Source organism: Phoca vitulina, unplaced genomic scaffold, assembly GCF_004348235.1.
Source record: "Phoca vitulina isolate PV1807 unplaced genomic scaffold, GSC_HSeal_1.0 scaffold19, whole genome shotgun sequence".
Taxonomy (NCBI): Eukaryota; Metazoa; Chordata; class Mammalia; order Carnivora; family Phocidae; genus Phoca; species Phoca vitulina.
In genome coordinates this window covers 31,989,805-32,005,471 of record NW_022589722.1, presented here as the reverse complement: position 1 = coordinate 32,005,471, position 15,667 = coordinate 31,989,805, and the positions used below count along the sequence as shown (strand labels likewise).

The following is a 15,667-nucleotide window of genomic DNA, read 5'->3' as shown; positions in this document are numbered from 1 at the left end:
CGTGCTGTGGGCGCAGAGGGGACTGTCCCCAGTGTCCCCTGCTGGCTGCTGACTACAGATAGTCTTCAGCATATTGAGATAAGGATTCTTTTATTTCTATGCTAGTAAGGGTAGAGTTGCTATTAAATGCAGGAAAAACTACTATATTTCTTAAGAGATCACGTGACTTAACGCCTCGGCTGGGTGCTAGGACGTCCCCTCAGCAGTGAGCAGGAAGAGCTAGCATGGCAGACCTGGTTCTCAAGGGGCCTGGTCGCAGGGCTGACCCTTGGCTGGCATCTAGAACATGCTCTTGAGAGGACCCCTCCGTGGCAAAGCCGGGGCTCCGTGCCAGCCCACAGACACTGCTGGTACAGCGTTCATGGTAAACACCGGCTTTCCCTCTGGGATCTGCAATCTTGGTGACCTGCCCCCAGTAAAAAACCTTGGGCTCTGGGTGTCTACCGGGCTTCCCTGGGCTGAGACGAGGCACCGCTCCGCGTGGCTCCCGTGGGGGGGGGCACGAGGAGCCTGCACCCGGCTCCCCTACCCTCCTCCTGGGCACCTTCCCCCCACGGGCCCAGCAGCACATCTGTGCCGTGTGGTGGTGACAGATCTTAGTCATGAGTAGGACCATATGCTGAGGCTCGTGAGCCCTTCTAAGGAAGCCCTGCACGAGTGGGGTCCTGACACAAAGAGATTTGTCAAGAGTAAACCAGTTCAGAATTCCTGGGAAAGAATTTTTTATGGAATATTTTTATTTAATATATTAATGGGCTAAATCTGCTGGTACTTTATCAAGGATTTTGGTATTTCTACCACAAGTGAAACTAGATTCTAATTTCACTTTTATAGGTGCTGTCTTTCATATTAATAAATAAAAAATTCCTTTACTCAACCCATGTTTACGTTCGTGCCTTCCCGGGTCAGGTGCTGGGCCAGGGCCAAGTGAGCCTGGTGAGCAGGGCCGAGACTGGCCTGACGGCACGGCATTTCACACGGTCAGCTCCGCACACAGACAGACACACGGAGAACAGACGCAGGTCAGTGAGAGTTCAGAGTGAGGCAGGCCGATGTGAAGGAAGTGCCTGGGCGTGCAGCTCTGAGAACACAGGCAAGCTCCCCATTTCTCTAAGTCCGAGGTCACACGGCGAGACAGGTTCTTAGAAAGTTTGAGAGAACTCAATGGAAAGACAGTTTCTGACCTCAGAACCATATTTAAAGGTAACACTTTTGAAAATGTTGGAACTTACCCCAAAATTATGGATCCATTTGAGGGCTGTTTTTTTTACTTTATCTTGTGGCAATTCTGGCATTTTATATTCTCCCTAAATCTCTGCATTCTCCCTCCCCAAAATGCAGGAGGATGGAGGTTTCCACCCGCGTATCTAGGTCCACAGGAAGGCCAGCCTGCTTTACTGATATTTGTAAATGCCTTCTAAGTGAGAAGTTCTTAATTCTACTCACGAACTCCATTTTATGACCCCTTCGTTTATGTTCACTAATTCCTTTACCACCTTTATCGTATGTTGACTTTATTTTTCCCTATCTAACTTCTTGAGTTAAAGGGTTAGTATTTTTTTAATGTTTTTACATAATAAAAATATGTTGGCTGAGAATCTGTGTTCAAGCCCAACACGGGTCACTTCCCATGTGTTTTGTTTTGTTTTTTTTATTGATTTAGTATATTATTTATTATTTGAAAGAGCGAGCGAGTGAGGACAAGCAGGGGGAGGGGCAGAGGGAGAGGGAGAGAGAATCTCAAGCAGACTCCACGCTGAGAACAGAGCCCAACGTGTGGCTCAATCTCACGACCCTGAGATCACAACCTGAGCCGAAACCAAGAGTCGGACGCCAGCCGACTGAGCCACCCAGGTGCCCCACATCTCATGTGTTCTTAAAAACCATTCTATATTTACAGGATCACTTTCTTCTTGAGCAGGCTCCTTAATATCTAAATGCCTAATTATTCAGTTTTAACTTTGTTGGTATCTCACTGTAAAGGATTATGCTCAGTGAATATAGGCTGTATTATTCCAGCTTTTCAGACTTTGACAACATTTATGGCTTAGGTCAGATAATTTACTTTGTAAATGTTCCACAGAAACTTGGAAGACGCAGTGGTGGTTCATACAGCTAAAACCACCCAAAGCTCTCAGGCCAGCCGTGGTTTCTGCATCTAGATTCACAACGACCTCACCTTCATCCACCGCGTCTCCTCCTACGCTTGCTTCATTTGAGTCTGTTTTATAAAGTTCTAAATTCAAGTCTAACAGACAGAAGAGCACACAAATCAAGACCTCGGTGAAGGAGCACTGTGTCCAAGCTCCCAGAAGTTTCTGCCCACGATTCAGTGCAGAGGTGCCGCTAGGACCACCTATGACATCATCCTGTCTGCTCTAACTTTCCTCCTCATGACCTGACGGGAATCCTGCCAGCCTTGTTTCCTTCCTGTCTGTGCCACCTGCCCGCGGCCGCCCCTTCCCCTGCATGTCCTAAGGCCCCTAGGTCCTGGCTGCCGTCCCCTGAGCTGCGCCCCCCACCTCTCCCTCAGGGCTCCCTGCCCCAAAGCCATTCTGCTGCTGCGTCCCAGTCCTCTTCCCCACGTCCTTGGCCCTTGGGACACCGTGTTAGGAGTTAGGGAAGGCCAGGAGGCCTCCCTGGCTCTGTCTTTCTCAGGCTGTCTCCTGACTGCCGCCCCGCCCCGGCCCCCACCCCGGCCCCCCTGCACGCTCAGCACCAGCCTCGCTGACTTACTCCCCGTTGCAGAGCAGCTTGTCCAGCACGGGCCCCTCTCCTGGGTGCCCTGCCCTGCTCTATGCCTCTGCTACAGGCCCCCGCTCTGGCCCCACGGCCCCATCCCAGGCCCTGCACTGAGCTGCAAGCAGCCCCTCTACTCGTCTGTCACCGCAGCCGGGCCACACACGTGGGGTGGGGGGGACAGAGTCTGGAGACAGATGGCACAGGGCCTGGCCCAGAGGGAGGGCTCTGAGGGCCGCGCTGGCCCACCAGGAACATCAGAGCAGACACAGGCCCTGCCGACAGGTGCTGCCCGCACCTGGTCCCTCCTGCTCCCACGGAGTGGCCACCCGCCATCCACAGGAGCCAAAGGGCCAGGCGCCTGGGCCAAGCACGGCAGGCCAGCTCCCCGAGGGCCTTCTCATGCCACCTACGAAGCAGCGGGAGCTCTCCCCACGACGTGGGGCACAGAGCCAGGCGCCCGCTCACATGGAGCTCGTCTCTGCGCGTGAATGGGGTGCAGACGACGGCCGCCCCACCGGGTCCTGCCCTGTGCTCACAGGCCCCGTTTCCACTAACGAGGCTCTCCATCCACCAAGAGATGAGCCAGTGGATTCACGTCCTGGAAGTATTTCCTGACCTCTACGCTCCTGAGGACCCCACGGAAAGCCCATGCTTCCACTGCAAATTCCACACTCTGTTCACAATCATTTACTCTCCTTCCTCTGAAAAACTGCACACCGCCACCTTCTCTGTGTGTCTAAGGGACTCACTCTCCTCAAAATCAAAACAAAGATGCCGATTCCTCCGTGGGGAGAATTTCCCAGTCTCACAGAGCACCTCTGTGTCCACGCTGCCTCTGGGCCACAGTCCCAGGAGGCCAGCAGGACAGGAAGAGCCCGCTGGGTGCTCCAACAAGCACCAGGGTGGGCACCAGGGTGGGGGGCACACCGGGCCGTGGAGGCAGGGAAGGCTGGCTGTGAAGGAGCACCAGCGGGGCGGGGGCAGCACGGGGCCACACGGGGCTGCACTCGGACCCCCACGACCATGGGATGCCAAATGAAGCAGCTTAGACTTCAGGGGATAAAGTGACAGGATTTTCTAGAGTGGCTCACTTGCAGCTATTTTGTAATGCTTGAACTTACAAACCAGCCAGAGATGCCAGCAAAGCCAACACCCGAAGCCTGACCACATCTCCCATCGGAGAGAAGGAGCACGCTCAGAGGGAGCACAATGCCTCGCGGAAAGCCTGCAGTTCTGGAACAGGGCTGGAGCCCCGGAAGTAGGAGCCATGCCAGGTTCGCACGCCGCCGGACACGCTGGAGGCAGCCCTTGGATGGCTTATTCGGCCACATGTGCCTGAAGAGGGGTGGAGAGGGCCTCAGCCGCTCACAGCACAGCGAGTCCCTCACCCTCTCTTGCTGTGAGCTCTCTTGCCGGGAAACAACCCCCCCAGAGGCCCAGGAAGAGGCGGAGCCTGCTGGATGCACCCCCAGGGGACAAAAGACTTTGAGCACAAGGGAGGTCCTTCCACCCAAAGACCCTACAAAAGCTCGTTAGAACAAGGCAAAGGGAGGGCAGAACCCAGGCTGTCGGCACAGAGGCTCAGACCTCAGCGGCCGGAGGAGATGGGAGCAGGCAGTGTGTGGAAGGGGTGCACTCTGGTGCCCGCAGGAGGGCTGGGAAACTGAGTCATCTGCAGGAAGGGTGGGGCGAGCTCTGGCCGGGACAGCCGATCCTCAAGTTAAAGTACAAAGCTTCTGGGCACTAAGGCTCAGGGCAGGAGCGAACGCCCACTCCAGAAGGTGCCTCCCTCCACCCAGAGGACCCAGCAGGCCCTCGGCGATGTTCACGGAACCACACACAACCAGACCACCGGCCTGGGCGAGCCTCCGAAGCCAAGGTGCACTGCCTGCCCAAGTTCAGGGGAACTGAACCCAGGGGGCAGAGCGCATCACCTCTTACCCGGTACCTGCAGCAGGGGGCCTGGTGGACACCAGGGGAGTCTCCTTGCTCCTGGGAAGCCTTTCTCCTCGGGAAGGACTTAAAGCAACACTATTTCCCAAGGGGCACATCACAGGTCTGCACAGAGTGAGAATGGGGGCTTTTAAAGGCTCTTCCCAGCAACATTCTCTTGCTGGAGACTTGGGTTCTTGGTCTCAGTCACTCAGGCTGTCCTCCCTGGGTGCACTCATTGTCCTAAAATGTCACGATTACAAACACGATTCCCCCACGCTCACCAGGACTCCAAAGGTTCTTTATTTAATTCCTGTTTTCCTATTTCCTCTCCCATTTAGTTCAGTCCTCCACAACTCACTGCCGTGTTTGTACCACGCACTCGGTCAACCCCCGTGACGCTGAAGCCCTGGGTCCTCCCCTGCCCCCCACACTCTGCACGGGCTCTGCTGGTCTCCTGGCCCCGTGAATCTCAAGCTCATGCACAGGACTCTGAGAGGCCGGCAAGCCGCTTTTGGCCACTGCCCGGGCAAACCCTCTCATTAGCACCGGGGAAGGTCTGCAGCCAAACAGCAACACGCGGGGCTCCTAGAAATGGTGGTAAAACATGGCGGGCAAATGAACCGTGGGACTTGGCAACACATCTTCCAAGCCCCCAGGAACGCCGCCACCCGGGTCACCTGCCACGTGGCAGAGCCCCAAGCTGCCCCCTCACGGGGGCTCTTCTGTGAGGAGCGTCAGACGGGAGGCCCCAACGGGCCCGGGGTGAGGAGGGGCCGGGGCCAGCCCAGCACCGACCTCCTGGCCGGCACCTTCCCCGGACCTTGACGCTCAGGTCCCTCGCGTAGAGGGCTGCTCCCACCTGCCGTCCTCCAGCCCAGTGGGGTCATAGCCCCGCGTCAGCCCCGTCCTGGCACTTCATACTAATGAACACAAGCTACAAGCACACTCCCCACGACGTGAGCCATCCTGTGGGAAGGGGATCCTGGTGGCACTGTCCCTATTTGGGGAGCAGGGGAGGAAATGGGGGACAGAGTGGCAAAGCCCCTTATGTAAGGTCACTCATCTGTTATGAGTCTCTCTCCCCAACCAGAACTCAAGGGCCAGTGGGCGAGGGACATTTCCCAGGCACACATGGCTCAGGGCTGCCCAGGGTCAGGGCTCAAGAGTGATTTCTGGGGCGATGACGAGCCTCCCACCTTAGCACATTCTCACGCACAGCACCCCACGGTCATGAACTCCTATCGCCCTGAGTTCTGTCTCACCTCCCCCCAGCAGGCAGAGCGCCAGGAGGGAGGCAATGAGAATCCCACACGTGGTCAGCCTGGAGAGCCGTGGTCCCCCGGTATCATCTGTCTCCAGGAGGCGCTCGGGGAGTCAGCCCAAGCCCAGGGGTGTGTGCTGACCAGGGTCACACCACGGCTGGCCGCTGTGCCCCGGGGAAGCTGCGCCCATCTCCCTCAGAGAAACACCCAGGCTCTCCACGGGCCAGGGTCCGGCTCAGCCAGCACTGTTCTCCCAAACCTCCCACAAGGAGCCAGAGTGCCACAAGGCCAAACAGACTGCCCAGAGCCACCACACCGTGACCCCGGACATAGGGCCTACTAGTTTGTCCCTGACCTAAAAGCCAAGGGGCTCGAGGAAGTGAAGTGGCCAGACTGTCCCCAGCCAGGTGGGGCAGAGCCCGGTCCCTGGTCCCCACCGATGGTGTCCTCTTCCGTGTACCTGAGGGGCCCCACCTTCCCAGGTCACCAGGCAGAAGGACTCGGGCACCTGGGGTCCCAGTGGATAGCACCCTGTGAAGGGGTCAACACCCCCATGGTACTCAGGCCACCACATGGAGGCACACTTGGGGGTGGGGACAGGCTGGGGACTCAGCACCCACGGAGCCCCTAGTCGAGCAAAGAGCTGAGTGGGAGCCAGTGTGGCTCTCCACCAAGTCGCTGAGGAAACTGCCCAGAGAGGCCAAGCAACATGTCCAAGTCACACAGCTGCCAAGCGGCTAGCCGCCCAAGCCGTCTGCTCACAGATCAGCACCTCCCCTAATGCATCGCAGCCCCGAGCCACCCCCTGGGGCCACGCTGTGGAGGACACACACAGGCTCAGGAAGCACCCCGGAAGTCCGGGAAAGGGCTGAATTTCTGGCTCCGGGGGAACGCGGCCAGCCCACTTTCCTGGGTCGGCCGAGCTCGCCAACAGCAAGAGGTCAGGCTCGCAGCTCCAGCACAGACAGCCCCGGGAACGACAGTGTCATGAACCTCCCCCAGGAGAAAATCAAGCGCAGGGCCTTTTGAGAAGGTATTTACTTACCTGGAAATCCCGCTCTTCTAGAATTTCCTTCCTCCATCTCACCAGAAAAGCAGCGCAGACGTACAGGTGGAAATGAGAGAAGCCGTCAGGTTCAGACTGCAAGAGAGAACACAGGGGACGTGAGTGCGCCCACACGACCACGTGGCCACCCGGCGGCCAGCTTACCCCCCCACCAGGCAGAGCCCCCAGGAGCTCTCAGACAGCGCAAAGCGTGCATGACTTGCTCGCTTTTACTTTTTCTCATCTCCTTCGCACCAATACAGGCTTCTGATGAAGAGGAGGTGAGCAGCTTGTTCATCTGCCTCTCCTGCACGGATGACAGCCAGCAATAACAGAAGGCAGACCATGAGAAGGCATCCTGTGCCACAAACCAGGGAGGACACCTGCCCACAGGGGCCGGGTCACTGGCAGGGGCTGAACTGCGGTCCTCGCTCCCCCGAGGGCGCCCCCAGGGAAACGAAGCCAGCTGGAATCGGTGGGGTAGGGAGGAGGCTCCGCGCACATGCCCCTACCCCACAGGCTCCTCACCAGGCCAAGGCTCCCTTCCCACCATGGGTTCAGCTTGCCCTCTCTTCAGGGGCGCCCCCTCCTCCCGTGCCTGGCCTTAGTTCAGGCATGTAGCCCCAACTTCTGAAACCAGGGTTCTCAAAACTCAGCTCTTCCCATTCTCTTAAAACACAATGGAGTTACAAATCAGTAACCAAAGAAAGCTCAAAAGACAAAACAAAATCAAAATGAACCACACATGTTTCTAGATTTTTAAAAAAGCATGCTAAGAAGTAAGCTATGGTTCAAACAAGTAAATCATAAAAGAAGGCAGAGCAGGGGATGTGGCCGCGCTGAGGTCCCTGGCAGGCAGGAGGGCTGACGGCACAGTGCTAGGGAGGAGGGAAGGAGAGACACTGGAGCCCGGAGTCCCACTTCACCGCGCTGCCCAGAGCTGCTGACGGGGTAGGCGCATCCCTACCCTACACACCCTCACCTAGCAGGGACCGCCGCTCTGCACGCTTCAGCCCCGATAACGAAGTCGGCTTTGCCCAAAGTCTTTCGGGTAGACAGTAACACAGAGCAGGTTAGGACACTCGCCCTGACTCACTGGAGTTCTTACTTCATCAGATACTCTCCCTGCATCAGTGAAGGTGGTAAGATCGTTTCCCTTTCATCTGTTCATGTGATGAGTGACATCAGCATACTCAGTTCCTTAACGTCGTGCTAACCGTGCATTCCCGGAGAAACTCAATCTGGCCACAACATATTACATTTTTTCGTCACAGCTAGGCCCCATTCGCTAATGTTTCATTTAGAGGATTTCCATGTCCACGCTGAGACTGGCCTCCCGTTATCCTTTCTTGAACTGCCCCTGTGCAGTTTAAGCATGAAGACTGTGCCTGCCTTTTTCTACCTGTTTCCATGCTCAGAGTCCACACAGGACTGGGACATCTCCCCTTGGCATGCTTGCTAGGCATGCCCTAGAAAACAGACCAGGCCTGATGTTTTCCTTGTGGAAAGATGTGGATTCCTGATTCAAGTTCTAACTCCTCAGACTCCTTCAAAATTTTTGAAAAATTTTCTTTCTCTAAGAATTTGTCATCTAATTTTTCAAATTTGTTCATAATATCCCATTTTCCTTGAAATCCCTGCTGCACGTGTAGCCGGATCCTACTGGAAATTCTTAGTACCACATTTACATATGCCTTTCCTCATCATCGTCCCCAACGGTGCTCAAAGTCTTAATTTTGTCGGTGTTCTCCAAGAACCAACTTCTGGGTCCGTGTTCCATCTGCCAATCTTCTATACTCCCTCCACCTCTGCTCTTACCCTCACCACGGCCTTCCCACCACCGACTTGCCCTTCTTTGCTGTGGGTACTGTCTAATATACACAAATGCAGGGCGGCTTCAAATTATGTTTAAATCATCCGGTCCTTTCTCTAACGTAAGATGGATGATGATTAGCTCGTTAATATTTGGTTCTTCTTCATTTCCGACACAAGCAAGCTTTTGAGGCAATGAACTTTATTCTGTGAGACCCACTTCTGATGCGTTCCACAGCTGAACAGTATCTTTACTATCCTTAAGTTCTAAGAATTTTCTGCCTTATGTTATGATTTACTTGTTTGAACCATAGCTTACTTATTAGCATGTTTTTTAAAGTCTATGAACATAAATGGTTCATTTTTTTATTTTGTTTTAACTTTTGAGCTTTCTTTGGTTATTGACTGGTAACTCAACTGTGTTACAAGAGAATGTGATCTAGGGGCGCCTGGGCGGCATAACTGGTTAAGCATCTGACTCTTGGTTTCAGCTCAGGTCGTGATCTCAGGGTCATGGGATGGAGCCTGAGTCTGCTTAAGATTCATTCTCTCTCTCCCTCTGCTCCTCCCCACCCCACCCCACCCCCGTGCACTCACTCACTAGCTCTCTCTCTCTCTCAAATAAATAAATCTTTAAAAAGAGAATGTGATTTACATGATGCTCATTCTTTTGTTGTTTGCATTTGGTTTTTGGAGTGGAAGACAATTAGCTTCCACAAAAGCCCCATAAGGCCGCACAGTTACAGATCAAAAACACACCTGGAGCCAGAGTGCCTGGTTTGAGCCCTGGTTCTGCCACTTATTAGCTATGTGATCAAGACAAAGTATCTGGCCTCCCTGTGCCTCAGCTTCCTCATCTGTGAAATATTAGGAAGACTAAGTAAATTAAACAACATGAAGTACTTAGGATAATGCCTGGAGCATAGTAAATAGTATGTAAACGCCAGCTATTGTCACCAGGTGTGTGTTAAAAGAGTATATATTCTGGATTCCTTGGATACAATATCCTATATGTGTCTATCAGGTAAATTTAATCGATAGTCTTGCTCAGATCTCTTATAAATCCTATTGACTTTGTCACTTTGTGAGCTATCAATAACAGAAGTGTGTTAAAAATCCTATTACAACAGTGGATCTGATTTCTCTTTACAGTTCTGCCAATCTTTGTTTTATATATTTGGAAACTATATGTTATTAGATGTATACAAGTTTTAAATTATTTTATCTTCCTGGTGTACTGAATATTATTATTATACATGATCTCCTCTATGTCAAGCAATGCTTTTGCCTTAAAGTCTTCTGGGAGGGGGGCGGGGGTGTGATATGACCATAACTACTTATCAACTTTTGTTGGCCTCTTATTTTAAGCAGCTCTTTTTGAGATATAACTGACATACAATAAATTTGCATATTGAAAGTATATAATTGCATAGGTTTTGATATATGTCTACACTTGTGAAACCACCATCACAATCAAGAGAATGAACCTATCCATCACCCACAGGTTTCCTTATACCCTTCTATACGCTCTCCCCCCAACCCCTCAGTCTCCAGGCAATAACGACTGATCTACTTTTGTCACTACACGAGTTCACACTTCCTATACTTCTGTACAGAGAAAACCATGTGGCATGTGCTTTCATCCAGCTACCTTGACTCAGCACTATTACTGTGAGACTCAGCCATGTCGCTGCATGTCCATTGCCTGTGACTGCTCAGTAATATGTCATTAATACCTGCGAGAGCTTGTTCACCAGAGCTGTTTGCCTGTTGATAGACACTGAGTGGTTTCCAGCGTGGGGCCAGGACACACTCAGCTGCTGTCAATGTCTGTGGACAAGTCTTTGTATGGATATATGCCTTCACTTTGCTTCAGTAGATGCCAAGGAGGAGAATAGCTGGATCCCACGGTAGCAGTATTTTAACTTTGGAGACCCTGCCAAACTATCTGCAAAGTGGCTGCACCACTTGACATTCCCACCAGCAGCAGATGGAGTCCCAGTTCTGTCACCCCATTGCCAATATACAAAATACTCAGTATTTTTAATATTAGCCCCACTCATAGGCAAGTGGTAGGATCTCATTATGGCGTTAATTTACATATTTACATTTCTCTAATGACTAATGATTTTGAAGATCTTGAATGTACTTATTTGACATTCTTGGTGGAGTGTCCGTTCAGTTTTTTTCCCTGAGTTGTTTCTTATTGTTGAGATATGAGTGACTTTCTACGTACTCTAAATACTTAAAGTCTTTGATCAGCTATGTGCTTTACAAACACTTCTGTCTATAACTTGTCTTTTATCCTCTTGAGAGTGACTCTTGAAGAGCATGAATTTTAAAGTTTGATGAAGTTCAATCTATTACTTTGCTCTTCTACGGATCCTGCTTTTGGTGTCATTTCTAAGAAATTTTTGCCTAACCTAAGGGCATAAAGGTTTTCTTCTAAAATAGTTTTAAGCTTTACATTTAGTTCTGCAATACATTTTGAGTTATAAAAAAAAAAAAAAAATGTTATAAGAAAATGTTATACATTTTGTATATATTATAGGGTAGGGATTGAAGTTCCCTTTTAAGCACATGGATACCTAACTGTTCCAGTAATTTGTTGAAAAGACTATCCTTTCTCTGCTGAGTTAATAATCAGGTAGTGTTAGTCCTCTATTTTTGTTCTTCTTTATCAAAGATGATTTGTCCATTCTAAGTGTTTTGCACTTCCATAAAAAATTTTAGAGCCAGTTTGTCAATTTTTCCAAAAGCTTGCTAGGATTTTACTGGAGTTGCACTGAATGTATAGATTAATTTGGGGGAATTGTATCTTAACAACATTGAGTGTCCTGACTCATGAACATGGTATAGCTCACCACTGACTTAGCTCTTCTTTAATTATTCGTAACAATGTTTTATAGTTTTCAGGGTACATGTCTGTTGTATCTTTTGTTAGATTTTCCCAAAGCAGCTTATATTATTTGACACTATCAAAAATAGTGTTTTGAACAAAAATAAACTTAAAGTCGATTAGAGACCTAAATGTGAGACCTGAAACCATAAAATTCCTTGAAAAAAACATACGCAGTAATCTTTTTGACATCAGCCATAAAAACGTTTTTCTGGACATGTCTCCTCTGGCAAGGGAAACAAAAGCAAAATTAAACTATTGAAGACTACACCAAAATAAAAAGCTTCTGCACAGCAAAGGAAACCATCAACAAAACAAAAAGGCAGCCCACAGAATGGGAGAAGATATTTGCAAATGACATATATGATAAGAGGTTAATATCCAAAATATATAAAGAACCTACACAACTCAACACCAAAAACACAAATAATCCAATTAAAAATGGTCAGAGGAACTGAATAGACATTTCTCCAAAGAAGACATCCAGATGGCTAACAGAGACATGAAAAGATGCTCAACATCACTCACCATCAGGGAAATGCAAACCCAAAGAACAATGAGATATCACCTCACACCTGTCAAAATGGCTAAATCAAAAACACGGGAATAGCAAGTGTTGACAAAGATGTGGAGAAAAAGGAACCCTCATGCACTGTTGAGGGGAATGCAAATTGGTGCAGCCACTGTGGAAAACAGTATGGAGGTTCCTCAAAAAGTAAAAACAGACTTACCATATGATCCGGTAATCCACTACACAAAGAAAACAGAAACTAGTTCAAAAAGATACATGCACCCTTATTTTTACTGCAGCATTGTTTACAATAACCAAGATATGGAAGCAGCCCAAGTGTCCATCAATAGGTGAACAGATAAAGATGTGGTGTATATACAGAATGGAAAAGAATGAGATCTTGCCATGTGCACAACATGGATGGATCTAGAGGGCATAAGCCAAGTGAAGTAAGTCAGAGAAAGACACCATATGATTTCACTTGTGTGGAATCTAAAAACAAAACAAAGAAAGAAAGAAAGAAAAGAAAAAAACAAACTTCAAATATAGAGAACTAGAGGTTGCCAGAAGGGTGGTGGGCGGGAGGATGGGTGAAGTAAAGGGGATGAAGCACACGCTTATCGTGCTGAGCACTGAGAAATGTATAGAACTGTGGAAACATACTGTATACCTGAAACTAATATAACACTCTGTTAATTATACCTGAGTAAAAAAATACTAAATTAAATTTAAAAATAAAAACGGTAATTTGAAAATTTTAACTTCTGGTTGTTGCTAGTTGTTGGGATATAATTTGCCTGGCGTATTTTTTTCATCCTTTACTTGTACTCTTTCTGTGTCATTGTATTTGTCATATAACTAGTACAATGTTGGATTTTCAAAACTCCAGACATGGTCCCTGTGGAGTTGAGCTCCTGCTAACTATGATTCCTGATTCACTCAGAGTAATTTTCATCTTCTTACTTTTAAATTTATAGTTATTCTATTTCTATTATTTTTCTTTCTTGTCTACAACTGGACTTACTTACTTTCCCCCTTATTCCAAAGCCCTAGCCCCAACTATTCTGGAAGTTACTGAATTGTTTCTATTATTTTAATAGTTACTCTACAAATGTTAACATGCATATTTAACTTAGGGTCTAAGACTAATCATGATCTTTGTTACCTTCCCAAACAACACAGAAGTGAGGGATATTTTAATTCCAAGCACACCAAAGACATACACAGATCTTATGTTTCCTGGCGAAATGCTAATACCGGCCTTGGCCGATTTTAATTCTATCTTGATTTTTTAACATTACAAATACAGATATTATTCTTACTGTTTTAGACATCAGTGTGCAGAGTTACTCGTAACTTCACCTTTTCCTGATTTCTTCTTGTACCTAAACCTTTCTTCTGAAATCATTCTCCTTCTTGAAATGGAACCTTTAGCCACTCCTTCAGTGAGAGGGTCTCTTGGTAGTAAACCTCTTGGTTTTTCTTTGTCTAAAAATGTCTTTAGTCCTTCTCTTTCCTGGAAGGTAGTTTTGCTGGATACACGATGCCAGGATGGCTCTTATTTTTAAAGAGGTTAACTCACCGTCTTCCGGCCTCCACGGTTTAATGCTAAGTCTGCCTGTCCTCCCTTCACAGGAATCCTACCTTTTCTCTCCACCTGCTTTTGAGGTTTCCCTATACTATTTGTTTGACTAGAGATCTCTCGGGCACCCTGAGTCCTCGGAGTAGGCCACTTCTGTCAATCTGGAAGATGTCATCCTTGTCCCTCCACATTCTCTTTCATTTCTCAGAATTTGGGGTGGGTAAAGCTGAGGTATTTTCTCTACTCCCCTTTTTACTGAAGCTCTGACTCCCTGGGAGAGGTACTTCCTGGGAGTCTCCCTTCTAGATCATTAGTCAGCTCTCACATCACAATTCCTGGGCAACAAAAGCATCCGGTAAATCTGAATCCTGGCTCTTTTCTCGCACCTGCCTTGAAAATTGTGAGGGTTCTCCTTCCCTTGTGCTTGCATTCAGTATGCTCCTTCCCTTTATCTTAAACTCAGGGAGCTTACTGTCTAGCACATCTCAGAGAAGCCTACAATCCGCAGTCTTTGCGGGTCTCTCTCTAAGTGTGTTTTCTCTGCTGATTCTTGGTCTTTGTGGCAGGCTTCCTCGTCCTGTAGTGGGGTTTCCCTTTTGGAGCTTATGTTCCTTGAACTTTTATCTGTCGGAATTCTTCGAAGCTTGCATTAAAAATTGATTTTCTTTGGGGGAAAAAATTGTGTTTACGTCTACCTGAACCTAAGGGCACTATTATCCCCAGACTACTTTCAACTAAATTTTCAGCTTAAAATGTTTTAGGATTTGGGTCATGTAAATTAGGGCACCAAACCCTTATGAATCCAGGACTGGGGGTACATCTCTGAGGGGAGGGGTTTCTTTCCTTTTCCTTTAACTTCCACGGCCAAAGCCAAGAAATGCAATCACCAGCACCCGCTCAGTCTCTAACAGTCTCCCGGGGGTTTGTCTCCCGCCTGTGGCTCACTCCAACCCGGGTGTAGACTCTAGAAATGAACCGGCAGATTCCCCTGGGTGGGCACCTGCTTTGACATCGCCCCCTTATCACTCTAGACTTACATTTTCTCATGATTTCCGGCCAATGACAGTATTCTTTCCTTCATGGTTATGGTTTTAAACATTACAGCGGCATCCTCGGGCATATTCTGTGACACCAGCACAAAAGGCTCTGCTCTATTCGTTTTCTTTGAATCAACATTAACTATTAACATTTAAAATGTCTGTGTTGGAACTAAAGCCAACTAACAATTCAAACTTGGTGAAACGCTGCTAAGATGTCCGTAACAGCGACCCCACCGATCTCGCCGTCTGTCCTCAGGCCCCTCCAGTCCACCTGCACACTGTGAGCAGGATGCCCTCTCTAACTAAGCGGATGCCTATCTTATCACAGTACGGTTTCTAAAGGTCCACTGCCTGTAGGATAACGTCCAAAAGAGCTTCCGCTTTAATGAAGCTTCACCCAGACAGGAATGACCAGGAGCCACACAGCTCCACCCTGGCCACAGCCCACCCCTGCCCATGGCCACAGCCCGCCCCTGCCCATGGCCACAGCCCGCCCCTGGCCACAGCCCTGCCCCTGCCCACAGCCCGCCCCTGGCCATAGCCACAGCCCGCCCTTGGCCACAGCCCGCCCCTGCCCACAGCCCGCCCCTGGCCATAGCCTGCCCCTGCCCACAGCCCGCCCCTGGCCATAGCCTGCCCCTGCCCATGGCCACAGCCCGCCCCTGGCCACAGCCCTGCCCCTGGCCACAGCCCACCCCTGGCCACAGCCCTGCCCCTGCCCACAGTCCGCCCCTGGCCATAGCCACAGCCCGCCCCTGGCCATAGCCACAGCCCGCCCCTGCCCATGGCTACAGCCCGCCCCTGGCCACAGCCCGCCCTTGGCCACAGCCCGCCCCTGC

At 49.7% G+C, this 15,667-nt stretch overlaps 1 protein-coding gene across 8 annotated transcripts in view; it reads right to left on the bottom strand.

Moving 5' to 3' along the window:
- TBC1D22A (TBC1 domain family member 22A) overlaps positions 1–15,667 on the bottom strand; it is a 584,905-nt gene that overhangs the window by 298,953 nt on the left and 270,285 nt on the right. For all 8 annotated transcript variants that reach the window (XR_004300946.1, XR_004300945.1, XR_004300943.1 and 5 more), the window contains one exon: positions 6,985–7,080. Coding sequence is in view for 2 of the 8 variants with exons in the window: in XM_032416658.1 (XP_032272549.1) it covers positions 6,985–7,080 (96 nt within the window). In the remaining 6 variants the exon portion in view is untranslated. The remainder of the gene's footprint in view (positions 1–6,984; positions 7,081–15,667) is intronic.